The sequence below is a fragment of the Urocitellus parryii genome, chromosome 3, assembly GCF_045843805.1.
Source record: "Urocitellus parryii isolate mUroPar1 chromosome 3, mUroPar1.hap1, whole genome shotgun sequence".
NCBI classification, from domain to species: domain Eukaryota; kingdom Metazoa; phylum Chordata; class Mammalia; order Rodentia; family Sciuridae; genus Urocitellus; species Urocitellus parryii.
The window spans coordinates 151,501,194-151,526,538 of record NC_135533.1 but is presented as its reverse complement, the minus strand read 5'-3'; the positions used below and the strand labels follow the sequence as shown (position 1 = coordinate 151,526,538).

General features: G+C 57.9%; 1 protein-coding gene across 5 annotated transcripts; it reads left to right on the top strand.

The window, feature by feature from the left end:
* Window positions 1–2,976: 2,976 nt before the first annotated feature.
* Trpv4 (transient receptor potential cation channel subfamily V member 4) lies at window positions 2,977–25,254 on the top strand. Of its 5 annotated transcripts, XM_077795587.1 has the most exons (16): window positions 2,977–3,053; window positions 3,159–3,365; window positions 7,297–7,469; window positions 11,797–11,949; window positions 12,807–12,947; window positions 13,684–13,982; window positions 15,456–15,635; window positions 17,195–17,353; window positions 17,567–17,659; window positions 17,878–17,951; window positions 18,699–18,864; window positions 18,971–19,037; window positions 21,063–21,379; window positions 22,807–22,934; window positions 24,473–24,594; window positions 25,097–25,254. In XM_077795587.1, the coding sequence occupies exons 1-16, from the start codon at window positions 2,977–2,979 to the stop codon at window positions 25,252–25,254; spliced, it is 2,514 nt and encodes an 837-aa protein (XP_077651713.1). The 5 variants fall into 5 exon arrangements, with proteins under 5 accessions (XP_077651713.1, XP_077651712.1, XP_026264983.2 ...); XM_077795586.1 differs by having other exon boundaries at window positions 2,977–3,365; XM_026409198.2 differs by lacking the exon at window positions 12,807–12,947 and having other exon boundaries at window positions 2,977–3,365.
* Window positions 25,255–25,345: the final 91 nt, after the last annotated feature.

Sequence of the window (25,345 nt, the reverse complement as noted above, 5' to 3'; positions counted from 1 at the left end):
CCCCCTCTCTTGTGTCCACCTCGCCGCCCGCCCCCGCCCCACTCCCTGTGCCTTGCAAACAGGTGGTGCCCAATGGCTGCCTGTTGGGCTGACTGATCCTGGAGGGAGGGAGCTGACAGGCTTCCCCTGCGGTGCCGTCCGCGTGCCCAAACCTGCCCCGACTTAAGCCGCTCTCCCGGGGGCCCTTGTCAGGAGGCTGGGATTTGGCAGGTGGGTGCCAGGGTGTCCGTGGGGTCAGCAGGGCCACCTCCTTCCTGCAGTGGGGCGGGAGGGGGCGGGGCGCCCGGGCCCCAGTCGGGATGGTCCTGGATCTGCAGTGCCCGCCCTGCTGGGGACAAGACAGCGCCCAGGGTCCCTGGGCAGGGGAGGAGAGGGCTCAGGAAGGCCAAGGGACCTGCTCAAGCTCGCCCAGCGGGTGCCTGGGATCTGTGACGTCACCATGTCCTCGGAAAGCCCGGGCCTCCTTTCTGGGGCTCCTAGGAAGACGGGGGCTCTGGCTGGGCACCGGGTTCCTGCCCCTGCTCGGGCCCCCCACGCCTCTGCGGGGCCACTCTGGCCAGTGCGTGCTCAGCACCCCGGTGGTGACCCGGTGGTGGGTGGCCTGGCCCAGTTCCTCGGCCCCCCCGCAGGTCAGCCCTGGGGATCCTCCCAGGTCTGCACAGGAGTGGGTGCCGGGGCCTGGCACCGGGCCTGGCACACAGGGCACCCGACACAGTTTTGTCAAATAACAGGAGGGGGCTTCCGATCCCGCCCGGGCCTGAGAGCCCGGCCTCCCTTCTGCCCGGGTGCCTGTCAGCGTCCCCTCCCATCTGGTGCTGGCGTTTAAAGAAAAAAAGGGTTTTGCACACTTGAAAGCAAAACATTGGAAAACCGCTGCTCCCCAGGACGCCGCGGCGGCGCTGTGGGCAGGTGGGGTCTGTCACTCTTACCCGGCCTCCCTCCCGGTGGCGCCCCAGGCTCCCGCGTGGCCTCTGGTGCTCTGGCTGCGGAGCCCCTCTCATGGGAGGTGCCGGGGGCCCAACAAAGACACCAGCCCAGAGGACACCCCGGCTGTCCCCACCCAGCTCTCCTGGTGGCCCCCTCCCCCCTGCCGGGCCTGGAATGTGTGATCACAGCCCTCAGGACAAACTGGGACAGCGAGGGAGCTGGCCCAGAGGACAGGCCACAGAGCACAGGACGGCCACAGAGCAGCAGGCCGGCTGTGTGTGTGTGTGTGTGTGTGTATGTGTGTGTGTGTATATGTGTGTATGTATGTATGTGTGTGTGTATGTGTATGTGTGTGTATGTGTGTGTGTATGTGTGTGTATGTGTGTGTATGTGTGTATGTGTGTGTGTATGTATGTATGTGTGTGTGTGTATGTGTGTGTATGTGTGTGTGTGTGTGTATGTGTGTGTATGTGTGTGTGTGTGTGTGTGTATGTGTGTGTATGTGTGTGTGTGTGTGCACACACTGCTGCGGGGGCTGGGGTGGAAGGGCTCAGGGCTGTCCTGTGTATTGGAAGATGCTTTGTGACATCCCTGGCCTCAATCCACTGGATGCCAGTAGCCCTCTCTCCCTGAACAGTTGGGACGACCAAACGTGTCCCCGCATTTCTCCAGTGTCTTGGGGGTCCTGGGCCTGGCTCTCCTGCCTGGCAGGAGACCTAACATCTCAGAGGTCCTATGGGGTGGGTGCCTCTCAAGCCCAAGGACCCCAGGAGGGGGTGTGGTGACCCCCGTTTTACAGGTGGAAAGACTAAGGCCCAGAGAGGAGTGTGGCTGTGCCTGATCTCACTTGCTACAGTTGTACCCCTTCCCCAGAGAGGAAACGAGGCTTGGTGGCTCAAGCCACCAGCCCGGGGCCACGTTCCATTAACTAGCAGAACTGAGATTAGAACCCAGACCCAAATGACTCCGAAGTCCAGGCTCTCCCTCCCTGTCGAGGTCCAGCGGGGAGCTGGCCCCAGTCCTGTGTGTCCTCCTGTGGTGTCTTTCCCTCTCTGGTCCAAGGTTTTCCTCCTAGAAGCCACAAAACAAATAACGTGGGAACCAAGGTGTCCCTCTCCACACGTGATAGGCGGTGGGGGTGGGGTGGGGACACACGAGGGGCCACTCTCAGACCTGTCCCAGCCTCCCAGGTGGAATGGGAAGAGTTCCGGCACTCTTTCCTGGGTGCCCAGCTGCCTGGCCAGCACTGGACTGCAGAGGGCGGGAGCCACAGCCACCCAGGGCCTCCCTGCCCTGCCCTTGCTCCTGGCTGAGTCCTGGGGCTGGGAGCCTGAGAGAGTCCCCACCCCACTGACCAGTCCTGTGACTGTCCCCTCTGGCAGCCTCAGTCTCCTTGTGTGGGAGCACAGTGGGCTGGGGTCGGCCAGCAGAGAGGGCATGGCCAGCCCCGGGAGCCCCCTGCTGGGGAGGCCCACCCGGGTCTGGGCCTTGGGATCACAACATTGGTGCCAGAGGAGGAAACCGAGGACCCCTGGGCCATGCAGAGTGGGTTTCTGGGCACCTGGGGGCGGTGGCTGTGTGTGGGGGCCCTGGCCAGCGTCTCCTCCCCTGAGGCTCAGATGCCCCCATTTTACAGGTGAGGAAACTGAGGCCGTGCTGCGCTGCTTCATGCCGAGCGGGGGGACCAAGGTCCAGGGTGGCTTTGGAGCCTGCTCTGTGGGGCTCTCAGGTGGCTCAGAGTAGACCCCGGTGCCAGGCTGGGTCCAGGGGGGCTCTGTCCTCCTCCAGCGGGCGCCCGGGGTAGCTGGGCCGAGTCAGACCCGCGTCTCAGGTTCCTGAAAGAGGCCCCTGTGGCAGATCCCGCCTGGCGCTGGCCGCTGACCACATCTGGGAGTGGCCACCCAGCCCCTGTCATTACAACGGTGGCTTTGAAGTGCTGGCGGCAGGGCCGTGTGCCCAGGGGGCGGGGGCCTCCGGGAGCCCCTGCTGGCCTCCCTGACTCCTCTCCCTCCCCCGCAGGCCGAGCGCTGCCCGCGGGTCCGGGCCAGCATGGCAGATCCCAGCGACAGTCCCCGCGCAGGGCCTGGGGACCCGGCCGAGCCCCCCGGGGAGGAGAGCGGCACCCCCGGGGGCGAGGCCTTCCCCCTGTCCTCGCTGGCCAACCTGTTCGAGGGGGAGGACGGCTCCCCGTCCCCGTCGCCTGCGGACACCGCTCGCCCCGCGGGCCCCGGCGGCGACGGGCGACCCAACCTGCGCATGAAGTTCCAGGGCGCCTTCCGCAAGGGCGTGCCCAACCCCATCGACCTGCTGGAGTCCACGCTGTACGAGGCCTCGGTGGTCCCCGGGCCCAAGAAGGCGCCCATGGACTCGCTCTTCGACTACGGCACCTATCGTCACCACCCCAGCGACAACAGGCGGTGGAGGAGGAAGGTCATGGAGTGAGTACTGCTGGCTGCCTGGCCCACGGCTCCTCCCCTCCCGAGTCCATCCCTGCACGTGTCCCTCTGTCCAGCCACTGGCCACCCTCTTCCAGCAGCGCCTGCGGTGGCTCCTCATCTGTCCTCCAGCTCCTCCAGGCTGACTCTGCTTCATTCCTCCATATTTAACACTCACCAACCCGCCCACCTCCAGTTCCCCACTGCCTGTCCACCCACCCACTCAACCAGGCTTCTGTTTGTTCACTTTCATCCACATATCCACCATCCATCCATCCACCCAGGATCCATCCATCCACCATCCACCATCCACCCACCCTGGATCCATCCATCCACCATCCACCCAGGATCCATCCATCCACCATCCACCCAGGATCCATCCATCCACCATTCACCATCCATCCATCCATCCACCCACCCATCTACCATTCATCCACCCACCATCCATCATCCATCCATCCACCCAACATCCATCCATCCATCCACCATCCACTCACCCACCCATCCATCCACCCATCCATCTGTCCATCCATCCACCCAACATCCATCCATCCATCCACCATCCACTCACCCACCCATCCACCCACCATCCATCATCCATCCATCCACCCAACATCCATCCATCCATCCACCATCCACTCACCCACCCATCCATCCACCCATCCATCTGTCCATCCATCCACCCAACATCCATCCATCCATCCACCATCCACTCACCCACCCATCCACCCACCATCCATCATCCATCCATCCACCCAACATCCATCCATCCATCCACCATCCACTCACCCACCCATCCATCCACCCATCCATCTGTCCATCCATCCACCCATCCACCCATCCATCCACCCATTCACCCATCCATCCATCTATCCATCCATTCATCCGTTCACCTATCCACCCAACTATCCATCTATCCATTCATCTATCCATCCATCCACCCACCCACCACCCATCCACCCATCCACCCCGACACCCATCTTTCTACTACTTGTCTATCCACCTGTTCAGTCCATCTATCCGTCATCCACTCAAATATCAATCTGCTCGTCTGTCCGTTATGTCTGTCTATAGCCATCTACCCATACAGCCAGCCTTCCATTCCTCTGCCACCTGCTTATCCAAATCTCTCTACACCCTGCAGTCCACCGCTGCCTCCTTTTCTCTTCTCTCTCTATTTCCCCCTCCCCTCCCCTCCCGCCCCTCCCCTTCTTTTCCTCTCCTTCTTATTCTGGGTGATCCGGGACTCAAACCCAGGGCTCTGGCGCAGCAGGCGGCTCTCCCGCCAAGCCCTCCAGCGCCCCTTCTAGCCCGCAGCCATCAGCTTCAAGCCATTCAGAAACCATCCCCTCACTGCACTTCTGATGCCCAGAGCTGCCTCCCTCCCTCCCTTCCTCCCTGCCCTCCCCTTCTCCTCCCTCCCTCTTTCCCCCTTTCTCTTTCTCTTGCAAACACGGATTCATTTCCAGCTGTTTGTCATTTGTGGGTCACTGAGTCATTCCATTTTTCATTCACTCACCCATCTTTCCACCCATCTACCTTTCCATCCATCCATCCGCCCACTTTCTTCTGTCACTCCAGCTGTGCCCCCTGCATCACCTTTATTCCTGGCCCCCCACTGGCTTTCTGGGGCTCACCAAGAGTTGGAAGCCTCCTTAGGCACGGTGGCTCATTCCTGTAATCCCAGGGAGCCAGGAGGCCGAGGCGGGAGGATCACAAGTTTGAGGCCAACCTCCGAAACTTAGGTGTGGCTCAGTGGTAAAGCGCCTCTGGGTTCAATCCCCCTACCTCTCCCCACCCCACCCACCCCGCCACCAAAGGGTCGGAAGCCTGGGGGTCGACCCTTTCCCAGGGCGGCAGGAAGCTGAGCAGGAGGATGGAAGAAGCCCAGTGGGAACAGCGGATGCCACAGGCACCTCTGCTCCTGCTCACAAGTGCACTTCACCATCCTCTCTGGGTCCTGCCCTGCTGCCCCAAGTATCCCCTGTCACCCTGCCAGCCCTTCTTGGTGCCCTGCGTGTGTCCTGCAGCACACTCTGGAGGTGTCCAGCTGCTGCTGATCTCAGGCTCCTCCGGACGCTCGCGGAGGGGCCGTTCCCCTTCCCAGTCCTTGCTCGGTTGGGACCCTCCCTCTCTCTATTCACCGAGCCCTGGATTCATTTAGTGGTGTTTCTTAAGCACCTACTACGTGCTAAGCCGCGGGGTCGGCCCTGGGGCACCTGAGGTGAGGCAGCCTAGACCCCACCCCTGCGTGGGACAGCATCTCAGTCCAGAGGGGAGGGGAGGGCGAGTCCACGGACGGGAGCCCCGTCAAGTGGGGGGAGTTGGGGGCCCCGGGGTCCAAGGACTTCTGCTCAGAGGGGGACACTGGTGCCCAGGGCAGCAGAGCGTCCCGCACCCTACGCCCTGAGGTCCTGCTGGATGCTGTGGCTCAGGGTCCCTCTTTCCCTCCCTTGGACCCCCGTCCCGCCTCCTGCCCTCTCCCCGCTGGGAGGCAGAGCTGGAGGCGTTAGGGGGCACCGGGGTGTCCGAGCGGCTGAGACCCAACAGGCCACCCCAGGAGGTCTGGTGGGGACAGTGTTCTTTTTATTCTGGGGCTCAAAGGCCCAAGTTCAGAGATGGGTATGATGGGGGCCACCACTTATCAGAGGGGTGACAGCCTCTGGGCCAGGCCCAAGAAGCCCCTCCCCCTACGGCTGGTGCCAGAGACCCCCTTCCCCAGAGCCCGCTCTGGGCACCGTCAGAGGGAAGAGGGAGAGACTCTGTCCCCTCCTCTTGGTGACACAGGCTGGGTGCAGACAGGTCTCCCCAGCAGCACCCGCTCCCCTCAGGGCCTCAGCTCTGTGGGTCAGGCCTCTACCCCTCCTCGCTCCTGTTCCCCCCCAGACCCTCCGCCTCCATCTCTCTCCGTCTCTCCATTCACAGATTCCGGGGCCGAGTGCGGGTGAGAACGCACAGGGAGGGGGGTTGCTCTTCACTGCGTCCCCGCCTGGCCCTTCCCCCAGAACCCAGCTCACAACAGGTGCCCCATTGACATTTGTTGAGTGACTGAGTGAACGTCTCCAAGCCCTCCTCTTAGCATCGGGGTTTCTTTTTTTGGGTACCAGACATTGAACCCCGAGGTGTCTGACCCCTGAGCCACATCCCCAGTCCTTTTTATTTTTTACTCTGAGACAGGGACTTGCTAAGTTGCTTAGGGTCTCACCAAGTTGCTGAGGCTGGCCTCGAACTCGCCATCCTCCTGCCTCAGCCCCCCGAGTTGCTGGGATGACAGGCGTGACCCACTGCACTCAGTTTAGCATCTGTTTCTTCCTTACTTTCTCTCTGTCCCCCTCTCCTCTGCCAGCCCTCTCTGGGTCATGTCCTTTGTCTGCCTGCCTCTCCGCTCAGCTTCTCTCCCGTGTACACACAAGCTGCAGACGCAGGAGTCTCATCTCAGCTAACATTTATTGAGTGCTTACTGTGTGGTGGGCCCTGGGCTAAGTACCGACGAGCAAGAGCAAGGCCTCCCTGGTCTCAAACGTTTGTTGAATGAATAAATGAAGGAGTGTTGGAGTGAATGAAGGAGATGCTTTATTGTTCAGTCTGCTCTTCCTGTGCTCCCGCTCTGTCTTTCAGTCTGTCTGTCTTAGTAAGTGACAGCTGTGTGGATGGATGGGTTGCTGTGGGAATGGATGGGTGGGTGGGTGGGTGGATGGGCTGTGTGTTTCTGCTCGTCTGTTTCCCCAGTGCATAGTAGGTCCACCTATGGTTTGCCAAGTAAAACAGCCCTTGGTGTTTCCATGTCCCTGGGACTTCAGCTCCCACCACCCCCAGAACCCAGCACACAACGGTGTCCACTGGTGTTTGTTGAATGACTGAATGAACATCTCCCGGGGTCAGGGCAGTGGGTCAGGCCCAGGAAGCGCTTCTCATCATTTCCCGTCTCCTTCAGGAAGCAGCCGCAGAGCCCCAAAGCTCCTGCCCCCCAGCCGCCCCCCATCCTTAAAGTCTTCAACCGGCCCATCCTCTTCGACATCGTGTCCCGGGGCTCCACCGCGGATCTGGACGGGCTGCTCCCTTTCCTGCTGACCCACAAGAAGCGCCTGACGGATGAGGAGTTCCGGGGTGAGCACCCATGGGAGAAGACGGGTGGGGGCGCCGTCAGAGGTGGAGGGAGGCCTGGCTTTGGGGCTCTCCTTTCCCCCTGCCTCTCCTCTGCACACCTGAAGAGCACGGGGCAGCCAGTCTGCTCCTGTGTGCCCTTGGCTGTGTTGCTCACCCTCTCTGGGCCTTGGCGACCTCCACTCATGCTCTCGGTCAGTCCTTACTTTGGAAAGGGTGAGTGCAGCGGCGTCGACCCACAGGGTTTGAATATCACTGCCAGGACCCACGGGGGTGCGTGGCTGCTCTAAGCCTCAGTTTCTCCAGCTGTAAAGTGGTAGCAGAGTCCCGGCCTCTGAGGAGAGATCATCCTCGAAGAGCTGAGCACAAGGTGGCTGCAGTCCTGGAGCCCCTGCTCCCTCTCAGAGGGCCTTTGAGGGTTGGGCAGGGCCAACAGGTGCCTCTGCCCCTCCCCAGGCCCGAGCCCCAGCTCCCCTTCCCTATTCTAGCAGCTCAGAGACCCCAGCCTCCGCCCGGCTAGGAACCAGCTCCTCCACTGCCCCGGGCCTTCGCTGAGAATTGGACCCGTGAGCCCCTCTGCCCAACTCAGCTGCACCCCATGTGCTGGCTACCAGGAGCCAGATGATGCCACAAACCAGTATAAAATGTCAAAATTGTGGCACTTCCCATAAAAAAGGGACCGTCTCAGAAAGGCTGGCCATGAGTGGTCTGTGGCTTAGGTCTAAGGAAGCTTCCAGAAGGTCAAAAGAGGACATATTTGAAGACTTCAGGTACTTTAAGCATAATAATTGGCAGAACAGGGTGACCACTGGACATGGTGGCACAGCCTGTGATCCCGGCTACTCAGGAGGCTGAGGCAGGAGGATCACAAGTTGGAGGCCAGCCTCAGTGACTTTGCAAGACCTTGTCTCGAAACAGAATTTTAAGAAGTGCTGGGGGATGTAGCTAAGTGGTAGAGTGCTTGCTTAGCATGCGCAAGACCAAACCCAAAACCAAACAACATAAAAAAAGGGGGGGGGGCTAGAGTCTATGGTTCATTTTCCACATAGACCTTTATCAATTTGATTCTTTTTTGGGGGGGGGTTGGGGGGATAGGGTACCAGGGATCGAACTCAGGGGCACTCAACCACTGAGTCCCATCCCCAGCCCTATTTTGTATTTTATTGAGAGACAGGGCCTCACTGAGTTGCTTAGGGCCTCACTGTTGCTGAGGCTGGCTCTGATCCTCTTGCCTCAGCCTCCTGAGCCGCTGGGATGACAGGCCTGGGCCACCAGGCCTGGCTCAATTTGGTTCTTAACCCAAAAACCATCCAACACAATGTCTTTGTGGCCATCAGTAGAGAATTTCTGGACTGATCTAAAAGGTATTTGTCCTTGCTGCTGGGCCAGCCAAGGTGCCCTTGACTGGGGGCACAAGCTTGGAGTCTGGGGAGCTAAGGGTCCTTCTGTCCCACACACCATCTCGGTGGCAGGGTGAGCCATCTCCTGGGAGGTAAATGCCACTCCCCCCCACCCCCCACCCTCAGTCTTCTGCACTGGTCTGGCGGAGTGGGGGTGGGGCGGACTGTGGGGCAGGGTGGGTCCCGAGGGATGGATGCTTCCCATGGCACCGCCCCACCAACTGGGCTTGGCCAGGCCTGGGGGCTGGGTGGCATCCCGGGTGGTCCTGAAACCCCAGGCAGGTGGGTGGGTGCAGGAGCTCGGTGGGGTACTTGCTGGGCTTGGGGGACAGGGACCTGCAGTTGCAGAGGTCCCTGTGTGCTGGGGGAGGGGAGACTGACTGCTAATGAGGTGCAGCGCCCCCGCTTGCCCAGGCGCCGTCTGAGTCCTGGCAGTGGGTATTTAGGATGGCCAGCCCATTTTGGTAAACAGGCCCCCGGGTTGTGTAAACCTCAGGCTCCACAGAACCTGGCTGTCCCTGCATGTTTTTCTGGCTGGAGGCGGATGAGCTCATCTCGTTTCCAGGGGAGGCTGAGACCACCCCACTCCCACCCCTGCGCACTTCACAAGCTCCCCTTGGGCCACTCCCAATTTTGGCCCCGGCTCCAGCTGCTGCGCCCCACCCCCACCGCCGGGCAGAAACACTTCGCCATCTGGTGGTCGGACCCTGGAACTGCACGTCCTGCTCCTGCTCTCAGCCCAGGACTCCCAGGCTGGCGGCCCCCGCCCCACTCTAGCCGGTGTCTGGGGGCACAAGCCCCAATCCAGGGTCTGGTTCCACTTTGGGCCCCCTGTGGTTTGGCTATGTGGCGCGCTCAGCTTCCTGCCTTCATTGGATGTTTATTAACTCAGCCAATGGCCCTTGGGTACCCGTGAAGCATCAGGCACGGTGCTAGGTTGGGACCCACAGTGATGAGCTGACAGTGAGGCACATGTGACCCTGCCTTTAAGTTGCTCCCAGACTCCTAGGGGAGACTGGCATGGGCCAGGCAGTCACAGAAATAAACACACCATTACAAACTGTAAAGGGTGTCAACAAGAGGCTGTGTGGGAGGGCTTGAGCTAGTCTAGGAAAATCTCGGAGAGTTTCCTGGAGGAGGTGACCCTGGGATCTATGTGAATGAGTCGTACTAACCAGGTGAGAAGAAGAGCAGGGAGTGCTTCAGATCTAAGAGAGAGTGCAGGGAGAGCATGTTCAAAGGCCCTGTGGCTCGCTGTGATCCGTTATACCTCTGAGGTGACCACTGCAGCTGGCATGTGGAGAGTGGATGAAGGAAGGACAGAGGGACTGGGGGACAACCAGGGAGGGGTCTTGGGCATGTGACAGACGGAGGAGAGACGGGAGGGCAGAGATTAAGATGACATCACAGTTTGGGACTGGGTGGGGGTACCATCCCTTGTTGATAAAATGGGCTGATGCCCCAGGGTCTGAACTGTGTGTGGGGGGGGTGTCTGTGTCTGCACAGAATCCCCGAGAGCCTTGGCCAGCTTTGGGGGCGGCTCCTCAACTACAGTTAGTTGTTCATTCAAGAAATAGTTACTTGGTGTTGCCTCTGGGCCGGGGGACTGGGGCTCGATGGGGAGCAGCTGGGGCTCCTGGGGGGGTGCTGGGGCGGCAATGGGGGTCTGCACCAGGCTTCGAGTTCACCCCATGCTTCCTGGCATCTAAAGTCCCTCCCTTGGGAGACTAACCAGGACAGTCACGATCATCGAGGGATCCTATCTGCCTGGTACTGAGCTAATCGATGCGTATTGATGAGCTCATCGATTTCCTTTCACAGCCTCAATTTAACTACAAAGGGAACTAAGTGGAGGAAGGTTCACACCACTGTCTTGTCACAAACCCTGAGGTGTCTGGCTGCAGAATGGTCCCCTCAACCCGCACCCATGTCCCCTGAGCTCGGGGCATTCCTGTGCCCCAGCCCGGCTCTGCCCCGTGCCTCATGTGCAGGGCTCTGTTTTCGTGGATACATTCTTTTGAGATATAAATGAGTCCCTGTAAACATAAAAGGGAAAGAAACTGGCATCAGGGACATAGAAGCGGAGGGAGAGGCATTGAGGACCCGTGGCACCCAGCAGAGACTGAACGAGGCTGTCAGTCTCCTGCTGCGTCCACGGAACCCCAAGAAGCGCTCCCGCTCCTGGGAAGGCAGTTTCACGTCCCCTGTGCATCCACTCCACACTCCGGGGACCCCGTATCCCTCAGCTCCTCCGGGGAAGCACTAGTGTAAATGCTTCATGGGAGGCTGGTCCCTGTGGCTCAGGAGGATCGCGAGTTCAAAGCCGGCCTCTGCCACTCAGTGAGGCCCTGTCTCTAAATAAAATATATAAAAAAAAAGGGGCTGGGGACGCGGCTCAGTGGATAAGCGCCCCTGAGCTCAATCCTCAGTAACAAAACGAACAAACCAACCCCCCAAACAAAAACAAAAACTTAATTGGAAAAGGATTCTGTGTTCCAGAAGGTGGGCAAAGGCTGTCTGATGTGCTTGCTTTCAGAGGTGCACAGTCTCCATTATTATAATAAAGGCTCTGAGAAGTCCTGCGGTAAAAAAATATGGCGGACACTTACCCTCAGGGCTGGGGATGGAACCCTGGGGTGCACCTAGGCCAGTGCTGTACCGGGCAGTGGCACCCCCAGCCTGCATTCCTATTGATTTGATTACAAAACCCTTTTAAAAATCCCCACAAATAAGACTGTGGCCTCCTACATTTCAAAGCATTTCCACTTGCATGAGATTTGATGCCTCGGTATCAGCGACGGGCAGATAGGGCGGTCCTGTGTCCCCACCAGATGGGAGAGGCATAGTCTCAGGGTAGGGGCCTGTGAGCGCCGCCCGCTGCCCAGCGTTCAGGGCCCAGGCTAAGGCCCTCACCTGTGCTCTGTCCCCAGAGCCGTCCACGGGGAAGACGTGCCTGCCCAAGGCCCTGCTGAACCTGAGCAATGGCCGCAACGACACGATCCCGGTGCTGCTGGACATCGCCGAGCGCACGGGCAACATGCGGGAGTTCATCAACTCGCCCTTCAGGGACATCTACTACCGAGGTGCGGCGACAGGCTTAGCGGGGGACAGGGGTGACGGCCCGGCACCCGATCTGACCCTTCGGAGGGCTGTTGGGTCTCAAATGGCTGCACTGTGCCCTGGAGCTGCCTGTTGAGTCAGGGACTGAACCGACGGGGACCGGTCCCAACCCTTCACTCGGATGGTCATTGTCACAAAATCCAAGACCCCGAGACTGGGCTGCAGGGCGCCTGGCGATCCTGGGATCCCGCACTTGCAAAGTGTGGGGGCCTGACCTCCCGGGCTCTGCGGGGGGGGGGGGGGGAGTCAGTGACCAGCAGCTCCGAGAGGCCAAGGCCACACCTGTCCACGCTTTTCGGATCTCAACTCCGAGCTATGAATCGAGGCTGGCCTTCAGGATCCTGGGCATTAAGATTCCAAGTCCGTGGATTCGATATCCCAAGTCCAAAATTCAGTGAGGCCACGATGCTGTTTCCTCTTGGATGAAAGCAGCATGCGCGCCTGGAAAGTTCCAGACCTGGGGATCCCACAAGTTGGGCCTCCTTGGAATTTAAAATTCTGCTATAATGGGCTGGGGTCATGGCTCAGTGGTAGAGCACTTGCCTAGCATGTGTGAGGCACTGGGTTCGAGTCTCAGCACCGCATATAAATAAATGCATAAAATAAAGGTTCATCAATATCTAAAAAAATATATTTTTAAAAAATCCTGCTCTAATGCAGATCTGGGCTTCTAGCACACAAAATTCCACACCCGGGGGACGTCTGAGGCGCTGGTGGCTGACCGGGGCTCTGGCCTGCGCCCCCCAACTCTATACCCCCAGCAGGCCTGCTGAGGCCTCCGCCTTGCTGGAGCCCCGGATGACTGTCACCCCTTCCCCAGGCCAGACCGCCCTGCACATTGCCATCGAGCGTCGCTGCAAACACTACGTGGAGCTGCTGGTGGCCCAGGGAGCCGATGTGCACGCCCAGGCCCGAGGCCGCTTCTTCCAGCCCAAGGACGAGGGCGGCTACTTCTACTTCGGTGAGTCCCATAGGGAGTTCCACCATCCAATCCCCTGCAGCCTCCAAACCCTGTGGCCACGCCCCCTGGTGGGGCCCGGGGATCCTGGGAGGAGCTTGGGGACACAGAATGCCAGTTGGTGTCCAGAGCCTTGAGGATGTTCAGAGCTGTGCTGGCCAAGGGCTGCGTGTGGGTCCTGCTCCCAAGACCACAGTGTGGAGTCAGGGACCTGGGTTCAAATCCTCCATCTGCTACTCCCCAGCCACGTGACCTCCTCTCCCTGTGCCGCAACTTCCCCCTCTGGAGAGTGGCATCGGGAGGACCCTCGGACTGTGACTAGGTGTCAGCACCCGCACCTTATTGCGTGTGCCCTTTAATCTTATCTTGGAACCAATGGCCGGATGGGGGGACCCAAAACCCATGTCTTCCATACTGTCACAGTTGGAACAAAATATTTTGAATGTCACTCTTACATGCAGGCACGCATTATGTGGGGGTCAGAGACGGAGTCCCACAGGAAGTTCCACCATCCAATCCCCTGCAGCCTCCAAACCCTGTGGCCACGCCCCCAGTAGCCACACCCACCTCCTTAGCATCCCCCAGGAAAGCGCACAGTGGCCCAGGGACATGGTCACGTGACTGTAGGCGCTGTGTCCATCCGCCCCCCCCCCCGGGGGGGGGGGTCCTGTCACCCCAGGGTCTGCAGGCAGGATTCCGCGCCGGGCTCCTCTCCCTGACCGTGTGTCCTGGCCTGCAGGGGAGCTGCCCCTGTCCCTGGCTGCCTGCACCAACCAGCCTCACATCGTCAACTACCTGACCGAGAACCCGCACAAGAAGGCGGACATGCGGCGGCAGGACTCGCGGGGCAACACCGTGCTGCACGCGCTCGTGGCCATCGCTGACAACACCCGCGAGAACACCAAGTTTGTCACCAAGATGTACGACCTGCTGCTGCTCAAGTGTGCCCGCCTCTTCCCTGACAGCAACCTGGAGGCCGTGCTCAACAACGATGGCCTGTCGCCCCTCATGATGGCTGCCAAGACGGGCAAGATTGGGGTGAGTGGGAGCTGACTCTTTACCCTCCACACACACACACACACACCCCACACACACACACACAGAGACGAGGGTGTGATCGGCAGTCATCATGCCAACCCCAGCCTGCAGACGTCTTAGCTCAAGAACCTGCTAAGGCTCCCTACTGTCCAGCCAGGCTGCTCAAGTTCCTCTCAGAGCCTCTCACCTCTTCCCACCTCACTAGATACTCACCTCCCTATTCTCACCTGCCAGGATAAGCCACTGATATAAAAATGAGTTCCCAGAGCTGGGTGTGGTGGTGCGCACCTGTAATCCCAGCAACTCAGAGGCCAAGGTAGAAGGATCACAAATTTGAGGCCAGCTTTAATAACTCAGCAAGACCCTGACCTCTATGCTGCAGACATTTGGGACCCGCTGGCTGGAGGGCTCCTTGCTGTGGGGCTGTCCTGTGCATTGCAGGATGCTTAGCTGCATCCTGGCCTTGATGGACTAGATGCTGGTGGCACACCCTCTTGTGACAACCTAAGATGCCTGCAGATATTGCCAAATTGTCCCCTGGGGGACTCCATCGGCAGGACTGAAAGCCAAGCCTGGAGTACCCTGGAGTCAGTTAGGAACACTTGGTCCAGACCCAGCTCTGCCTCTTGCCAGTGCGCGGCCTCAGGCACCTCCCTGCCCCTCTCTGAGCCTGAGTCTCCTTGTCTATCAAATGGGGCTAATAAGAGTGCCCTCTGGGTGACTGTCACTGTGCCAGTAAAAAAGACCATCCACAAAGAGCTGGGGACAGGTATCAGGTATTCCATAAATGGTAGGGATGGGACTCTTAAAAACACAGCAAAAATACTAAAGTCACAGTTAAACCAGGTTTGTTTGTTTGTTTTGGGAGGGGGGGTACCAGGGAATGAATTCGGAGCACTGGATGACTGAGCCACATCCCCAGCCCTATTTTGTATTTTATTTAGAGACAGGGTCTCACTGAGTTGCTTAGCTCCTTGTGTTTGCTCTTTGAACTCGAGATCCTCCTGCCTCAGCCTCCCCAGCTGCTGGGATAACAGGTGTGCACCACTGCCCCTGGCTTAAACCAAGGTCTCAGGCAGCAGAGCAGGTCTGTGTTTAGATTCTGGCTTTGTCCTAGTACAACACTGTGTGACCTTGGGCAATTCCCACTCCCTCTTCGTGCCTCAGTTTCCCTGTGTGTGAACCAAAGATAAAGGGGTGGTAATAGGATCAACGTGCTTCTGATTGGTCTGTTAACAAGATGGAGTTGCTGCTGCTCCAAGGCTGTGCAGAGGTGTTCATTACTGTCACCTCCATGTTTAAGGCCAGCCTAGGCTCACTGAGTGTGTGGCCTCAGGGGAAGCCCCGTTTCTCCAAGCCTGTTGGTGAGGAGGGTGCTCCGTGTGCCTGGCCTCAGGGTCCTTCTGACTCCAAGGGCTGAGCATTGGGGCCCCTCCCCTGGGCCCTCTGACTCCACATCCTGCTCCCATGCAGATCTTTCAGCACATCATCCGGAGAGAGGTAACAGACGAGGACACGCGGCACCTGTCCCGCAAGTTCAAGGACTGGGCCTACGGGCCCGTGTATTCCTCGCTGTACGACCTCTCTTCCCTGGACACGTGTGGAGAGGAGGTCTCCGTGCTGGAGATCCTGGTGTACAACAGCAAGATCGAGGTGGGCGCCGGGGCAGGGGCTGGGCCACAGGGGGAGCAGGGGGGGTGGCTGGGAGTCGTGGGTGGGTGCCTGTGACCCAGAGTGGCAGGTCTGTTGGTGCCGACGAAGAGCCCAGAATGGTGTCTGGCATTTAGCCAAGTAACCAAGGCTTGTGGAGCTGGGAGGCTGGGTTGGGATCCTGGCTCTGTCACCTCCGGGTTGTGGGACTCAGGATGAACGACTGAACCTCTCCAGGTGCAGCTTCCTCATTTGCAAACTGAAGAGAGGCATCATGTCTCTCCGATCGGGTTTTGGGGAGGACCAAATGGGTTCATGTTAGAACAGCCTGGTGAGATGAACCACGATGTGCCAGCCATTATCGTTAGCGGGCGTCCTATGAAGTGCTGAAAGCCCTTCTCTTTCACTTAGAAGCATTTCACCAACATCATTCTGCGCTGCTGAATATCCTCGCACAGCATCGTTACTGAATGAAATGCACCCCATTCTAATGAACCTTTTTCCTACTGCTGGTTGTTTGGGTTTACAGCCTCTAACTATGAAGAAAATGCTACAATTACATCTTTATGGCTTTATTGTCACACAGATCCATGGTTAGGAAGAAACTCAAGTCATTAGAAAGGATGATAATCAAATGGGGCAGCTGGAATGGGTACAAATGACCTCCCTTCCAGTTCTGCCCTGTGGCTTACTGGCTCTGTGAGTTTGGCTTCCCTTGCAGGACCCCATTCTTAAACTTAGTGGTCAACTTGATTTAAATTGAGGTTTGCAGGTTTAGCATCTCTGGTGCAAACTCTGATTGATGGGTAGTGCCTACCAGGCAAGTGCATAGAGCGCTATTGTGCAGGGATCAACTATTGATGTCTGCCCTGGACTGCGAATTGGAGCATTGTGATGAGTTAATCACTCAGCATCATTTAGCTCAATTTCCCAGACCTGCTCCCTGAATCAGAATTTCTGAGGATGGAGCCTGGGAATTTTTACTTTGATTTTTAACAAGCAGCAGATGGGATTTTGGCTGCCATTGACTCATTATGCCATTCACAGATTAAAATTTGAAGATAGTTGCTTTTTTTTTTCTTTTTTGGTACTGGGGGTTGAACCCAGGGCCACTCTACTGCTGAGCCACATCCTCAGTCCTTTTTTAAATTTTTATGTTTTGAGACAGGGTCTCACTAAGTAGCTTAGGGCTAAGTTGCTGAGGCCGGCTTCGAATTTGCAACCCTCTTGCCTTGGCCTCCCGAGGTCACTGGGATTGCAGATGTGCATCACCGTGCCCAGCCAGGATACATGTTCTTTAAGGAGCTTTCCAGCTCTGCTCTACTAGACTGGGGTGGGAAGGGTAAGTTGAGGCAGGAGTGGGCAGAGTCTTGGATGCTGAGCCCAGGAGTTTGGGGTGGATTCTGAAGACCTGTACAGTTGCGCCCAGATCCTGAGCAGAGCTGAAGAATGGGAGGGGAGGGGAAGTGCTCTGGGGCGGAGGGTGGAGGAGGGCATACTGGAGTCAGCCCTTGTGGATCCCCCGCCTCAGAAGGTGGCCACGACCCTCTTGCCTCTCACAGAACCGCCATGAGATGCTGGCCGTGGAACCCATCAATGAACTGCTGCGGGACAAGTGGCGCAAATTCGGGGCTGTCTCCTTCTACATCAACGTGGTCTCCTACCTGTGTGCCATGGTCATCTTTACCCTCACTGCCTACTACCAGCCACTAGAGGGCACTGTGAGTGCTCGGAGTCGGGCAGCGCTGGGGCGGGGCTGCGGCTCCAGCCATCTGGGTGCCCTGGGGGAAGGGCCCGGGGAAGGTTAGCAAGAGGCAGAGGAGGTGCCCCTACATGGGTGGCTCTGAGATGGGAGACCTGTGGGAACATCGAGGGAGGAGGTGGCGCGGGATCCAGGTGGAGGGCGGGTGAGGACCCTGTGCCCTGCTCCCCAGCCGCCCTACCCTTACCGCACCACCATGGACTACCTGAGACTGGCAGGAGAGGTCATCACACTCTTCACCGGGGTCCTGTTCTTCTTCACCAACGTGAGTGCTCGGTCCCCGTGCCACCAGCCCGCCCAGCCTCCTCCTCCTGCTCCTCTTCCACCTCCTTCTCCAGTTCCAGGTTCTCTTCTGCAACCAAGAGCCCATGTCCCTTCTCTGTCACATGCTCCGCCTCCCTCTCTTCTGTCCCTCCCTCTCTCCTGTCCTCTACCTTCTTCCCTGATCCACCTGCCACGGGCCCCCTCCCTCCCCTCTTTCAGATCAAAGACTTGTTCATGAAGAAATGTCCTGGCGTGAATTCTCTCTTCATCGATGGCTCCTTCCAGCTGCTCTAGTGAGTTCCGGGAGGACAGCGTCTGGGTGGGGACGGTGGGGTGGGGCTTTGGGGCCATCCAGACTGGGGGGAGAGGTAACCCTATTAGGAAGGAATTCATTCAGCTGGGCAGCACTAATCCAAACTGGGCAAAGCAAAGTGGAGTCTTCTGGTTAAAGAAATACTGCCAGTGACTCAGTACCATTTACAGATTGGAATCTGAAGGTAGTTCCTAAGGGGTTACCGTAGGTACCAAAATCATAGAAAAATTTTGGCCTCTTTTGCCAGTGATGGATTGCTAATGTCTGCCTGGAGTGCTGGGTCTCAGAAGGGGTGTGAGACTGTCTGGGTTTACTGGGAAAGAGAGCTGTGATCGATTAGTGATGTCTGCACAGGGCACAGGATCTGAGGGTCCCTGCAGCTCTGCTAGTCTTTTCCCCTTCCCCCAGAGCTACAAGATAGTGAAATCCACTTGGCCACAAAAATCTCCACTGAACACCACCGAATCTTTCTCTAGCAATTCCAAAGTCATCACCTTGGGATCTCTTAGGGCCTCAGGGGCATCACACGTACGATTCATTGCTAATTAACTAATGTTTTGTTAGCAGAGCCTTCAACTTTGGGGAACCCAGCTCATCCATTCTGCTTTTCTTTTGAGGCTCTAGATGACATTGGGATGCTGTGGTACACTGGAGGGCGTGGAGATACATCTCCCCCTCCAGGGCCTCACTGTCCCCACTCCCTCTGGCCCCCTCGTGGTCTCTGTAGCTTCATCTACTCTGTGCTGGTGATTGTGTCCGCGGCCCTCTACCTGGCGGGGATCGAGGCCTACCTGGCTGTGATGGTCTTTGCCCTGGTCCTGGGCTGGATGAATGCCCTGTACTTCACCCGGGGGCTGAAGCTGACGGGGACCTACAGCATCATGATCCAGAAGGTATGGGGTGGAGGGTCCCCTGGGCTTGGGTGTCCCTCTCAGGTGCCCGCAGACCAAGAAACCATTGTCTCCTCTTTGCCTCCGTGATCCCACGGGGGGGCTTTAGATCCTCTTCAAAGACCTGTTCCGCTTCCTGCTGGTCTACTTGCTCTTCATGATCGGCTATGCTTCAGGTGAGTTCTGGGAACCCTGGGGGGAGGGGGTGGCCAGGGCCTGGAAGGCAGCCATCACGGGTTCTCACTGTGCGCTGGCCCCGGGGCCGAGTCCCGTCCTCCCGACAAGCCCATGAGACTGCTGTCCTTATTCTCCCATTTCACAGATAAGGAAACTGAGGCTCAGGAAGGTTAGATAATTTGACCAACTTCAAAAGCTAGTGATAAAATGGGAGACCCACGAAACGTAGTGGCTTCAAACGACAGCCATCTGCTCCCGAGTCTGTGGGTCAGCTGGGTGGCGGTGCCGACTGGGGCCGGGTTGGCCGGTCTCGTGGGCCCCTGCGTCTGTGGTCGCCTGGAAGGCTGGCTGCCGACAGACAGGGATAGCCAGGGTGGCCTTGGTTGTTTTCCACATGGTCACTCATCCTCCAGCCAGGGTGGCTTGTTGATGGGGGTGGTCTCGGGGCCCAAGAAAGTGAGCAGAAGTGTTCAAGGCCAGTGCCTGGCTGGGCATTCCGGCTGCCTCACTGTGTTAAGCAACTCCAAGGTCAGCTCTGAGTCAGAAGGTGGGGAAATAGACTCCACTTTTTTTTTTCAGTACTGGGAATGGAGCCCAGAGGCCCTTTACCACTGAGTCACATCCGCAGCCCTTTTAAAAATATTTTTATTTGGAGACAGGGTCCTGCTCAATTGCTGAGACTGGCCTTGAACTTGTGATCCTCCTGTCTCAGCCTCCCGAGCTGCTGGGATTACACTGTACCTGGCTCGACTCCAGTCATTGATGGGGGGCCGTAGGGCCACACTGAAGGGGCGTGGATACAAGTCCAGTGTCCGCTTCCTCCAGTGTGCCTCTCGGTGATGTCATCAGGCCCACCTGAGGCACACTGGGACTTCACTGGCACAGGCCATGCAGGAGGGGCTGAGGACGGGGAAACTGACCGAGTCATTGGACTGGTCCCCGAGAAGTGGCTGATCTGCTCTCAATGCCCCACATCCCATGGGGAGTGGCCAACTCAGGCTGGACCAGGCTGCACTAAATTCTGAGCCGCTTCGCGGGGGGGCCTGTCAGGCAGCAGGAACCTGATGGTGGAGACATATTATCCCAGATGGTCCTGAAGCTCTGTGTGGATTATTTGGAGGAAGCAGAGCTGGACAGCCCTGGCTGTGGCGGTTGGGACAGAGGAGGGGCCGGGAAGAACTGGCCGAGTCAATGTTCAGCAGCAGGATGGGCTTCAGGTTGGGGGTCCAGCCCCACTGAAGTCCTAATTATAGAAAAGGAGGCAGAAGCAATGGAGGCTAAGGTGATCAGCTAGGTCCCGAGGCTGCTTCTGTCTAGGGTCACTGAATCCCAAGTCTGAGGCCGACATGACACAAACGATGCACACGGACTACTACTGCTTCCCATTTTTGTGCCCGTGGCAGACATTGCTAATGGATCCTAGAGTCATTTTTCTGATGCATCTTAGACCAGGTCTCAGATTCCTTCTCAACACAAGGTTTAAGGGTACAATTAAATAATATTAGCATATGAATTGGAACCCCTGCCCTGGCTGGTTTAGGGTCAGGTTGTTGCTGCTGAGCTTTGTTGAGCAAGGATTGTGACACCATGGATCTGCACCTGGGTTGGTGTGGAGGGACAGTGTGTCCCTCGGAGTGGATCCAAGACCCAATGAATGACAGGCTACATTGGCCGGGCCAGACACGATCCTGTCGTGAGGAGCTGAACTGTTCCCTGTGGGTGTTCAAGAGCACCTCTGCCTCTGTCCACTAGATGCCAGGAGCACCCCCTCTCCCGGCTGCAGCAACCAACCGTGTCTCTAGACATTGTCCAATGTCCCTGGGGAGGAGACTGCCCCTGGCCCAGATCCTAAAAGCTTTGTCCTTATAAGGGGGGGGTCTGTGGAAAGGACAGAGGCTTTGCAGCCTCGCGGGCCCAGCTGACTGCTGGCTTGGCTAACCCTCTGGGTGACCTGGGGCTGGTGCGCTCTGGCCTTGACTCCCTCCCTCCCACTCAGCAGAGGCCACCCCTGTCCCCCGCTGCAGCTCTGGTCTCCCTCCTGCACCCGTGTGCCAACATGAAGGTGTGCGACGAGGACCAGACCAACTGCACGGTGCCCACGTACCCGTCGTGCCGCGACAGCGAGACCTTCAGCACCTTCCTCCTGGACCTCTTCAAGCTGACCATCGGCATGGGCGACCTGGAGATGCTGAGCAGCACCAAGTACCCCGTGGTCTTCATCATCCTGCTCGTCACCTACATCATCCTCACCTTCGTGCTGCTGCTGAACATGCTCATCGCCCTCATGGGGGAGACGGTGGGCCAGGTCTCCAAGGAGAGCAAGCACATCTGGAAGCTGCAGGTGAGGCCCCGGACTCCCAGCCCTGCCCCCAACCACCTTCCTTCCCAGGTGGGGAGCCGGGGAGACAGGATCCCCCAGCCTCCCTCTCTGGGGGGGCCTTGGCATCTCCTTCCACCTCGGTTTCACTGCCTGTAAAATGGGCACCAAAGGCCACTGCCCACTTCCTAGGGCCAACAGGGGGTCCCACCGTGGGGTCCCACCCCTATGAATTCACCTGACCCTAAAATTAAAAAAAAAATCCCAAAGCCCCAGAGCACCCACATTCACATTGACTCAGGGCTTCAAGGAAGCAGCCCCCCGAAACATTGGGACCCTGGTCAGGGGCTGGGTTCAGTGGTAGAGCGCTCAGGTAGCATGTGCCAGGCCCTGGGTTTGATCCTCAGCACCACATAAAAATAAATAAATAAAATAAAGGTATTAATTTTTTTTTTTTTAAACCACGGTCAGCAGCTGGCTGTGATTCAAGCTGAAGCAGGGGGTTCACAAGTTTGAGGCCAGATTTAGCAACTTAGGGAGACCCTGTCTCAAAATTTTAAAATAAATCAAAGGGCCTGGGGATGTGGCCCAGGTGCCCCGGCTTCCATCCCTAGTACCAAAAAAACTAAGACAGAAGCAAAGACCAAGGTCGTCTGTCCTCTTGGGTCTGAGTGTGAGGGGACGTGGTGGGGCCCACCCCGGAACTTTGACCCAACCATGAACTCCACTGGGCCTCAGTTTCCCCGTCAAGAGTAACCCACGAGATGGGAACTGGATCCAACCACCCAAGATTCATTTTTTTCCATATTTTAAGAAAAAAGGTGAATGCAACATTTTAAAAATGAAGAGACTCCATATAAAAAGTCAAAAAGTTCTGACCCTCTGTGAGCAGTGGGCAGCCCTGCGGGGCTGGGCCGCCTTCCTGCCTGGCAGCCCTGGGTCCGCTGAGCGGCCGCTGCCCCCCACCCCTGCACCCAGCATCCGCTCTCTGGTTTGCCCCAGTTCCCAGCCTCCCTGTGGCCTCTGCTGAGCATGCGCACGGGCCCTGGGCGGGGCCTTCCTACCTGGGTATTGGGTTGCCGGGTGCAGGGGGATACTGGGGATTGAACCCAGGGGCACTCGACCACTGAGCCCCATCCCCAGCCCGATTTTGAACTTTATTTAGAGTCAGGGTCTCCCTGAGTTGCTTAGGGCCTCGCTGTTGCTGAGGCTGGCTTTAAACTGGTGATCCTCCTGCCTCAGCCTCCCCAGCCACTGGGATGACAGGTGTGCGCCACTGCGCCCCGGCCACTTTGGGTGTTTGAGTTTACAAAGCTCCTTCCTAGGGACAGTAAGACCTGGAAGGCTTAGTTCTCTGCCCACCCTGGCCTGTCACCCTCTTTTCTGCCTTTAGGGCAGTGGGTGCGGCCGGCTGGCTCCCCTACATCCCGCCCCCGCCTCCCTCTCCGTAGTGGGCCACCACCATCCTGGACATCGAGCGCTCCTTCCCCGTGTTCCTGAGGAAGGCCTTCCGCTCCGGGGAGATGGTGACCGTGGGCAAGAGCTCCGATGGCACTCCGGACCGCAGGTGGTGCTTCAGGTGAGGCAGCGTGCGCGGGAGAGCCCAGTGGTCGAGGATCCATTGAGACCTCGGAGCCACAGAGGCCCTGCTCAGCGCCCACCGAGGGTCCCACCCCGTGAACTTGGGCAAACTGGTTGGCTTCCCTTGGCCTCCGACTCTTATCTGTGGATTGGGGACCGTGATGGTGCCCCTCCCTGGCCAGCTGTGCAGCCTGTGAGAGGTGCTGGTCAGGATGCCGAGGGCACCTCTGACCCTCGTGGGGACAGGACAGTAGAGACCCGCCCGCGTCTCACCTCAGGGCATCGTCCCCAATCCACAAACAACCCGGGGACTTCAGCGCCGAGGCTTAGTGGGGAAACCCAGGAGTGGGCATCCTCCAAGGCTTGGGACCCCACCCCATCCACGTGGAGAGCGACTCCCTACTCCAGGTGACGGAGAAAGCCCGCTTCCCCGGGGAGCCCCCCCCCCCCCCACACACACACGGTATTTTCTTCTAAAATGACTCATTCCTTGGTGACTGACAGCAGAGAAGATAAGGGCGATATTTGGAATCAGGCAGAGTCAGTTTCCTCATCTGTGATATGGGGACAATGGCAACTACCTCCTAAGTCAGCTGCTCAGTTCTGCTGACGCTGAACCCAAAGTTCAAATCCTGACCCTTTAACTTACCAGCTTTGTGACCTTGCAGAAGCCGCCCAAACTGCCTCCAGTTCCTCATCGGTAAAACAGGAGGAACCAGAAATGAATGCATCTTCTTTGCCAAGTTCTGACATGTGGCAGTTGCTCAAAAAAAAAAAAAAAAAAAAGAAAAGAAAGAAAAAAGAGAGAGATTGTATGAGAAATAATTTTAAAAATGGTGTTAAAAAAAAACAAATTATATTGGGTTAATTTGACCCAAGAGGTTGTAATCTGACTTCACCAGAGTTTTTCAATAAGAAGTAAAAATATCAAGCAGCATGTCTATCTATGAATGAATGAATGAACAAAATGTGGTACATCCACACACTGGAATATTATTTGGCCTTCAAAAAGAATGAAGTTCAAATACCTGCTACAGCATGAATGTGTCTGGAAAACATAATGCCAGATAAAAGAGGCCAGACACAAAAAGGCAAAGGTTGTGTGATGGCGCTTGTAAGAAGTTTCCAGAGGAGGCAAACACTGTAAAACAGAAAGCAGATTAGGTAGGAAGGCCTCCGCCCAGGGCCCGTGCGCATGCTCAGCAGAGGCCACAGAGAGAGCTGGGAACTGGGGCAAACCAGAGAGCGAATGCTGGGTGCTGGGGTGGGGGGCAGGGGCCGCTCAGCAGGCCCAGGGCTTCCAGGGGCTCGGGGAGGGGTCACGGGGAGTTACTGCTGACTAGGCAGAGAGCTTCTGTTTAGAGCAATGGGAAGGTTTTGGAAGTAGGTAGGAGTGCTGGTGCCACAGCGTCGGGAATGGACCCAACTGTAGAACCCAGGTAGGTATGTGTTTGACCCCAGTAGGAACAACAGGAGGAGGGCGTGCTGCCAAGTCTGGGGCGGGGTCTCCCCAACCCTCTTCTTGGGCCCCACCAGGGTGGACGAGGTGAACTGGTCTCACTGGAACCAGAACTTGGGCATCATCAATGAGGATCCAGGCAAGAGCGAGACCTACCAGTACTACGGCTTCTCGCACACCGTGGGCCGCCTCCGCAGGGGTGAGCAAGGCCGCGGAGCCGAGGGGCCGCCAGGCTTGTCACCTGTGTGCCCAGAGGGCCCTGTCCCCAGCTGGGACTCAGGGTCCAAAGGATGGGGCTGTGGGATGGGCCGGCAGTGGGTTTCTTCTGCTGCTTTGTGGATGCCTGGGGCACCCCGTCTTTGTGGCTTCATCCTGGCCCTCCCTGCACCCAGATGCAAACTGGCCTGGGAAGCAGGATGAGCCCCTGGGCCAGCCCCAGGGTGGAGAACCCTTGTTTTCCACTAAACCTGGAGTTTGGGCACTTGGCATTCTGACCTGGACTTGGAGCTTGGTTCCTCTTTGCATTCCTGTGCCATCCTCCATCACAGCATTGACCTCTCTGAGCCTCAGTTTCTACCTCCTCTAAGATGGGCATAATAATCCCCCCATGGGATCGGGAGCGCCCAGTTCACGTAGGTGCTCAGTACACGTGCCGAGCCCCTCCGAGCTCACGCCGCTCCCCGTCTGTGCCCCCTGCCCAGATCGCTGGTCCTCGGTGGTGCCCCGCGTGGTGGAGCTGAACAAGAATTCGAGCCCGGATGAGGTGGTGGTGCCTCTGGACAACCTGGGGAACCCCAGCTGCGACAGCCACCAGCAGAGTTATCCCCCCAAGTGGAGGACTGACGATGCACCCCTCTAGGGGCCGCGGGCGGGATTGGGGTCTCCCGCCTGCAGCCTGATCCCGCCCTTCACCTGCCTTGTCCACCTGCATTTCAGCTCCTCCCAGGTGT